At 45.0% G+C, this 8711-nt stretch overlaps 1 protein-coding gene across 1 annotated transcript in view; it reads left to right on the forward strand.

The window, feature by feature from the left end:
* Positions 1 to 5574, forward strand: part of POLA1 (polymerase (DNA directed), alpha 1, catalytic subunit) — a 199183-nt gene extending 193609 nt beyond the window's left edge. The window contains exon 36 of the mRNA XM_010571305.1: positions 4749 to 5574. Within this exon, the coding sequence (XP_010569607.1) occupies positions 4749 to 4921 (173 nt within the window). The 3' untranslated portion in view covers positions 4922 to 5574. The remainder of the gene's footprint in view (positions 1 to 4748) is intronic.
* Positions 5575 to 8711: the final 3137 nt, after the last annotated feature.

Genomic DNA, 8711 nt, shown 5'->3' on the forward strand with positions numbered 1-8711 from the left:
AGTATAAATAGGGGTGCTGAGGATTATGAAAGGGGAACCCATGCAATTAAAAAAAAATGGCTTACATAACCTGATATCATAATAGGCAGAATATTTATTTAACTTGCAGTAAATTGACACACCTCTAGACAGAGACAATTATGACTGACTGTAAAACATCTGACAGAACCAATTATGACTGACTGTTGTTTGCTACCTTTGCACAGAAATAAATGAAACACAGATATTTGGAACAGAGACTGCTGCCTGTGTGTCTGAGCTAGCTGTAATTAAAATACAATAACCAGTAGGCGATGTAAAAAATTCAGTAGCTAATTTAGTATGTTCTTTAACTCTTTAAATAAAAGTGTGAGAGAGACACGATGCCGTACATAAATTACACTCCGCAGCCTGTTGTGTGCATTCCCAAATAAACCAACATTTTGGCACAATGCTCACAGGCACCTATGTTGTTCCTCACGTACCCGGTGCAGATACACACACACAGATACAGAGGAATGTGAATATATTTTTACTTCTCTACTCTGAAGAGCAGGCTATGAACAGAATAATCAGGGGGAGAGAGTTTCATAATATGACACAGTTCGGTTGTCCAATCAGTAGGAGAAAAAGCAGACGACCTTCACCGAGCCACGTCCTGGAGAGTCCAAGAACAAAAGTTCTTGATCCTGACTATCGGGTTATTTAGTGTTATTTTAATAGGAACGGAGAGAAATTGCGATAAATGGAAAACATGTGGCCAGGTATAGATAACCTCCAAATATTTCCATCCTTGCTTCCAGCATCAGTACAACAGTATGGGGTAAACGGATTTCAGGTAGCTTTTAATTCACACTCCACACCTCCCCTAACAATATAAAACTATACCTAGGGAGCTAAACGAGGACTTGGATGGGGTGCTGAATTTGACAGGGACTTCCAGAAGTTCAGACTGTGTTTTGTGAAGGGAACAAGGGGGGCAGTTATGTTGGGGGGCGGCGGGGGGTAGCTGCGTGCTTGGTGATATGATCTAAAATCTTAAGCAGAGTCAGCGATTTATTAACTTTAGAGAATACAGTACCCGAATTTTAGTTATATACAGTTGGAAGCACATTTGTGGTTTTGGTTTTTTGGTTTTTTTTTTAGTTTCTATTGAAATAATTGTATTTTCTATTTGTATATTTGTTTTGGTAGTATCTTTTGTATGCTCTGCATGTGTATAAATACATCTCCTTGCGTATAGGCACATATGCATTCTGCAGCAGTGGTCATCTTAAAAGATTGCTTGCCACTGAACTTGGATATTATTAAAACAATGACGGGGTGATAATAGGTACAGAACTCTTGTGGAACGTGACTGACTACTGGAAGGCAATTTCAGTCAGTTTGTATAGCTTAGTTTTCAGAAGGCCTTGGGTGCATTATTGATTAAATTCTCATTTAGGAAGAAAGTAAGAGCTTTTATATGCATCTCTAAGTTGGATGGTATGGTAACTGGAAGGTATTGACTGGCTGTGTGATATATGACGGTCACAGTTGTCTTTTACTCAGAGGAGCACAGAGTGATGCTGGTTGTCATTCTTACTCTGCTGTGTGGCAGCGTAAATAGTCCCCTTTCTAACCAACCTGGTGGGAAAAGTCAATATCCCATCAGCAAAGGAGGTAAACACATCAGGAGCTGTGTCCTCTCTCATCTTCCCCTGCTCTGTATTACTACAGTTCTTTAAATCTCTTCTCCCCAGTCATCAGATGCACTTGTGTCATTCAAATGCATGGTGTGGCTGTGCTGCAGCCCCAGCCGCTGCCTGCCTCTCCTCCCGGAGCTCCCGCTCCCATTCTCTTATAATTGAAACTTAAAATTGGCCTCATTACATCAACGAGGCCCCTCATATTTCTCCATTTTTTTCAGTCCACCCTTTCCTGCTTGCGTCTACGAGTGTAATTGCATCTACGAAATGTTTGAAGCATAACTGTCAGAAAGGTTATTGCATATAATTGAAGTTTAGATTTAATGTTGGAGGGGGGGGCTAGGCGCTCTGTTAGTGGGACGGCTGGAGCCTGAATTGGAGCCGTACGCAGGCCTGTATTTTTGTTCCCTGCTTTCAGCCCTGGTTTATTGTTTGCCTCGTCGTTCTCGTGATGAACGTGCCTTCCTGCTCTGTTCACGCGTGCCAGCTGTTTCTGCGCGCTGACATGTTTCGCCTTGGTCCCTCCTGAGCTCCAGGAGGCTTTAAACTATTTTAGCCTAGGTTTGAGCTGCGAGAAGGGGATTTGCCACAGCCCCTTGGCGTGAAGAGCACGGCTTTGCTACCATGTGAGTGGTGGCACGCGAACCCGCTCACTGTAGCGTTTATCTTGCAAAGGCATAAACCAGTTAGTGCTGAAGCTGTGGTGGAGTGGGTTTGGTGTTTTTATGGATTGGGTTAGTACAATTCTCAAGGTTTGTTTAATTAAACTCTACTTTTAAATAACTTCAGGATCATTAAATGTCTTTGTGCCGTAGTGGCTTCAGTCTGTTAATGAATGGGGTCTTGTAATCAAAGTTTTTATTGTATTGGCGGTGTAGCTTAAGGAAATTTTAATTCTGCTAAGAGACCTAATGTCGTTACTGTCTAGGTAACGGTGAGGATGTGGTATCTTCACCTAGGCATCTTCCTCTGTTTACTTACCGCCCGCAGCTGGCAATAGAAATACCCAAAACTGAACATGACAGCACAATACATACCTTCTTCACAAGGATGCATGAAAGGTGCTTACCAAAGTGCTTTTAATCAACATATTCAGTTACTCAAACTGGCGTCGTTAATTTAAATTTTAATTTAATTTTTAAAGACTTGATAGCGTCATGCAGAGCAATTGAGTTCAGTGGAACTTTGTGAATAATATGGAAAACCTAAGCAGGTGGCAATTGCTCGGTAGAACATTACTGTTTGTATCATATCCAGTAGTTAATCTGCTGAGCTCGTTTGAGGCTCTGCAAAAAAATCCATAAATTCTCAGGGAGGAGGACTTCACAAACCCCAAACCTGTACTAGCTATTTCTGTTACCGTGCCTCCCTTCCCTGCCATCTCCTCGAGGCAGACCTTGAGACGAAGGTGCATCCGATGGGATGTCTTCATCCCAGTCACGTCACAGAAGCGAGTTGTCGCAAGTGTGAGCCATTTCTTCCCTCGCACAGGTGGACTCAGAAAACCAGCCTGTCCCTCTCCTCCAAACCCTTCTCTTAAATAAACTCAGCTGGTTCAGAGACAACTGGTTTTTCATCTTAACTTGTGCCGTGCAGCAAAAGCCGTTCGAGAGGGGATGGAGGCTCCTTTGTTACGTGTCCAGAGCGTGAGGAGGGCAGCACCTGCATTGCGAAGAAGAAATGAGACAACAGCTTTCAGGCAAAGCTGAGGAGCAGCGGAAGGGTCGTGTCAGTTGCTCACAGGACACATGCTTACGCTGCGCCTAAAGGTCTTGAAAGCTCGACCTTGAAGTACCGGTGCCATGCTCTTGTAGTTCTGCTCGACCTGGGGTCCCTCCAGCCTAACGGGGGTGAAGCTGGCACCTTGTTTTGCAATCTGTCCTTCTCGCATGCTCAGTAATGCAGACTGTCCAGCGCTGCCCATTCCGAGGTGTAACTGCAGACGCAGGCTTTTGGGTAGGAGCTGGTGTCTCTAGAACGTGGAGTTGGAGCACAACTGCACCCGATCTGCATCGAGCTGGCGTTGATGTGGATCAGTAGAATGTTCTGCTCTTTGGCCACAGCCTTTGTAAAGCAAAAGCGGGACAACCACCCAAACAAAATCCCTGGGTTTTTGGGGGATGGCATAAAATTTAACAAACCCCCAAATTTAAAATACAACGGTTTGGGCTTTGCTGCTGAAATATGTACAGATTCATGCACGTGCACGTCACTTTGCACACACCCAAATGTACAAGTGGGTAAACGAATGTCTTGCACTGCAGACATTTCTTCACAGGTATTGATTGAGCATTTTGGAATGGCTCTCTTCATTTGTGTCAGGTGAACCTGCTGCCTCCTGGTTGAGATACCGGGCATCGTGTCTCCTTTTTAGGGTGGGATAGCATGGAATTTCCCCTGTTTGTGCCACTGCCCTTTCCCTTCCAACACCTTCGTGGTGCTGAGCATCGCAATTCCCATCCTGCGGACAAGGCGCACGTGAGGATGCACAAGACGGGTGATAAACCCGTCCTGGGCTGTGCCGGTGCCGGTCCTGGCAGCAGCAGGGAGGAGAGGAGAGGAGCGAAGCATGGTTTCCTTCCCTTCTGAAGCCAGACTCGGGCAGAACCTCTCCCTGCTTCAAACCCCTGGGGCCTCCGCGTAGTTCTCGCTAAGTTAAGGCACCTGCCCCTTTTAAACGAGATCCTCTCACAGCCAGCCCTGCCATCGCCTATTTTCTCTGCGGTGAGTTAGGCACCCCCCATTTTGCTCCAGTTAGACGATTTAACTGGGCAAGCGGTGCTTCTTGCCAGCTCCTGGCAGGAGCCGCTGCACTGGGCACCGGTGGGGCTGAGGGAGCTTCAGGATCGCCACCCTGTGCAGGTTCACCACGGCCCCTCTGAGCGGTGGGCGAGGGGGGGAAGGCAGCCGAAGTTGGGAGAGCTTGCCGCAAATGTCGTCTTTGCTAGCTACAACATTCACCTCATTTTAAAATACCACGATTCGCAGTAGGAGTGAATGCGAAAGTACTGTCTTTTTGTGGTCAAATAATCCTTCTCTGTTTGGTTCTTTTTTTCTTTTTTTTTCCCTTTGTTCTTTTAGAGTATTTGAAGAAGAAGCCACTCAGGAAGGAAATCTTGGAAGCCTACAAAAGACTGAAGAGCACCGTAGACAAATGTCTGTCCATGAGTGGCTACTCAGAAGTGAACCTCAGCAAACTCTTCACCGCCAGTATAGGAAGATCTGTGGGAGAGTCCAATAATGAAAGGCAGTGATTGATTGATTAAAAATGGAGGGAGACGAGAGGCTAGTTCCTTGTTTAACAGTAATGATCTCTTAAGCAATACTCTTATTTCAGTATGCACAATGATGCTTTAATAGTCTTGACTCTTCGGAGGAGGAGAAACGGAAGATGAATACGGGATGTATGATTCATGTGGACATGAAACATTCGGGGTGGTTTTATCTTCTGATCTTTTCTTCGTTGGGAACCCAGGGTTATTAAAATAAGGAGTAGTTGATTTTTTGCAATATGTTTTGTTGTGTATTTAGACCTATGAGGGAAAAGGGGGTGGGGGAATTGCTGCTTTAATTGGATAATTCCCAGTGAGAGTTGCTGGAATGTAAGTGATCCTAGACTTTGCTCCAGGGTATTTAGTAGAGGTGCTCTCAGGAAGAGAGGTTAGTAGAGGTCTCAGTAGGAGCACTAATGTTTTGCCTTTTCACAGTTTATCTTCTTCGTGATCATAAACATACCAATTAAAAACAATACTAAACCTAAATGCCTTCAAATGTCCTAGTACCTTCTGAACAAGAGGTGGGGACGCTTTACTTGCAAATTTATTAAGGGTAAAGAAGGACTGAAACCTGGAGGTTCTAAAAATAGGGACCATCTTTTGATTAAGAAGCGTTAAGCATAGCATTTTGCCATGTTGGAAATTTCTGCGTGGATGTGAAGACATACACATGTACAAAACCCGTTTTGTACGCACACAGGACATAAATGTGTTTCGTTTCTTTCTTTCCATGCAAAGTATTTGAAAGTAAGTGATCAATAGGGAAAAAGGTGGTTGGGGTGGCATCATAACTGGTAATGGGGGAAGGGAAAGCAGAGAATCGCTGTTGCTGTTCTGTAATCATTACTGTACTGGAGGTTTTAAAAGTTTTATAAACAAATTGTATTTTTTCATTTCCTTTTAATAAAATGACAAGCAGATGTGACAAGGAAAGAGCAAAATTTGGGTGCCTGCTTTTGTACACAAAATATTGTTGTACTCATGTTCACCGTTAAGTTTGCAATGTGATATATTAATGTAAGGTTATAAAAATTTTCTTTTAAATCTTTATCAGTATAAAATGTAAAGTTTTCTTAACACTTGAAGGAAAAAAAATAAAGTTTTCTAGTAAAAGTGAATGCGATTTGATCATCTGACTGTTGACAGTACTCCCTGCGAGGTCGCATTGCTCCAGACTTCTGGTTTTACAGGAGTGCCTGTGTGTCCCTTTTCAGGCCGGCCGGCCAGTAACGAACGGAGCTTGAAGAAAAAGTAGGAGCATCAACGCGAACGTGTTGGGCACCGAAGGGATACGCGTCTCTGTTGGTGTGATGCGTATTTTATGACATTCGTTCGTCCCTCAAGTGGCATCGGAAGACGCCGTGTGTCCGTACGGGTAACGTCTGTTCGCGTATGCCCGAACGCACGGTTGTCTTCTGAGCAACTTTGGGGGCTAAACCCTTTCTTTTTCACTCCCATTGAGCCACAGCACGTGAGAAGCGGAACCTGCTGGATCCCCGGGTTTGCGTTGGTCGTGTCCCACCCCCGGCAAGCCGTCGTTCCTTCCCGACGCGTTCGGCTGGGTTATCGTAAAAGAGACTTCACTCGGAGGCTTGTCTGGGAGAGAAGGTGTTGCTGCCTAGATGGCACGTTGATGTTGCAGCTCTTTGAAAGATCCTGGCTTCCTGTAATTTCAGGCAGGTTTTTTTAGTTTTTTCATGTCCAACCCAATTAGGATTATGAAGATATTACTGATATTAACCGGGTAGAATGCCTTAGGAAAGCGAAAAGTGTGACCTTCTCCTCCAGACGTTAGGTATACAAATAAAATGGATAGATATGGCATAACCTGACCCTGTGGCACTTGTATGTATCTGTATAATTACAGCTGAAGAGCCTGTTAATTTGCAAGTTTAGGGATGTTTAGATTAAATGAGAGTGTTGTGGAATGATTGTGTAGGGCGCAGCAGCATATAGTAGCCCTGCGAGGGGCTGTTCCCTCCTGCACAGCCCGCTCTGTTACAGGAGTGGCGGTGGGGGGCAAAATCCCGGAGCCCCCCCCGCACCACCACCCCAGCCAGCCAGAGGGTTGGGAGGGAGGATCGGAAACGAGGGCTTTTACCCCGAATTAAGGCAATTTTTGATTCCTCTCAGCAGAGTTGGTCAGCTCAGAGCTGAAGTCTTGGCAAGGAGTAAACTGGCTTTCTCCCCCCCCCCCAGCCCCGGCCCCTAACAAGCTCTGGGCACCGTGCCTCATCTCGGCCCCAGAGAAAGGCTGGGAAACGCAAAATCATCTTTATAGCATTTAATATTAAAGGGAGCTGGTAAACACAGTGCTGTAAAGAATTTGGGAAAGATTAAAGCTGGGGGCTTTGCGTTTGGAGGCTGACCTGGCCCGAAGCTCTTTCCCTCCTCTTGTCCCTCGTTCCTAACCCCCCCCCACACACAACGCTGTTAAAATGAAGGTTTGTGTTTATTTGTATTTATTCGCAGCTGAGGAAGAGGAGTGTTGCTATATGGAGCCGGTAGCCAGGTTTCGCCGATGACATATGTGATACGAAAACCAATTCCCAGCCGCAAACAGGTTTGTTGCTGTGCCAAAACCCCCCCTCTCCCCCCCCCCCCCCTCTCCCCCCCCTCCCCTTTTTCCCCGTCCAAAGGCACTTTTCTACTGCCGAACCGGAGCCCATCTTCCCTCCCGCATCCTTCCCCGTCTTGTGCAGAGCACCTTAAATGCGCCTTAATTGAATAGTTCTCCCGCACCCTCCTCATAGCAGTTTAATAGATTAACTCATCTGTGCCAGCTTCAAATTTCAGATTAAAATTCCTTCATCCCGAAGGCAGCATTATCAGGTTGTTGGAGGCTGTTTTCAAACCTTGGTTTTGAATAGCAGCGGCTCTGCATTAATTTAACCACTAAGCTAATAAGTAGGTTTCGTTTTGTTATGCTAAGCTTTATTGCTTTTCTTTTGATCAGAATGGTGTTGTTGAGCAAAGCAGCAGACAAGGCATTCTTTGATGAGGGAATTAGCGCTCTATTCTTCCTCTATTATTCATAGCACAGTGGAATATGTAAGTACCTGAGGGTGTCAAAGGAGAGCAGGCTCTATTGCAAAGTGTTCGCCTTGTTTCTCTCAATAGCTGACTATGAGATGATAAACCGCTTAATACACTGCACTAATTGGATGAGAGCAAAAAGAGATGGGAATTAAGGCACGGCGAAAGGAGAAAGTGCTACCAGCCTTCATTCACTCTTTCACCACTTTAACAGCGCCAAAGGAGGCACAAGCTTTCTATAAGCAGACTAGGGGTTTTGTGCGGAGATAAAATGAACCTGTTAGTGGATTCAAGTAATACACTAATTATTGCACAGTATAAATACCACTACTGGTTTTATAACACGGAGGTAAACTTCTTTTGAGAAGGTTATAGGATTGCTTGGCAGCAGTATAGATCCTAATAAGGGACCAGAGTAATAACCCCCTGGATTAACAAAATTGCTGCTTGCAGAAGTATGATTCGGGCTTTTACGAAGATTTCAGCGGAATGAATAAAAATGACTGAATGACATTTCTTAATGCGTAATGGCTTGATAATGATTCCCTTTTCTTTAAGGCAAAAAAATGTATATTTCAGGCTGCACCGTTAATAATGTCCAGGGAACAAGCCTTATTTTTTCCCATATATTTTTTTTTTCCGCGCCTATGGTGGGTTTTAGAACTCAAAAACATCCTCGGGATGGGGGGGGGGTGGGGGGGGGGGGGGTGGGCTGTGTAACGCCGTGGGTGGA

This window comes from Haliaeetus leucocephalus, unplaced genomic scaffold (genome assembly GCF_000737465.1).
Source record: "Haliaeetus leucocephalus isolate CR32 unplaced genomic scaffold, Haliaeetus_leucocephalus-4.0 Scaffold317, whole genome shotgun sequence".
Classification (NCBI taxonomy): Eukaryota; Metazoa; Chordata; class Aves; order Accipitriformes; family Accipitridae; genus Haliaeetus; species Haliaeetus leucocephalus.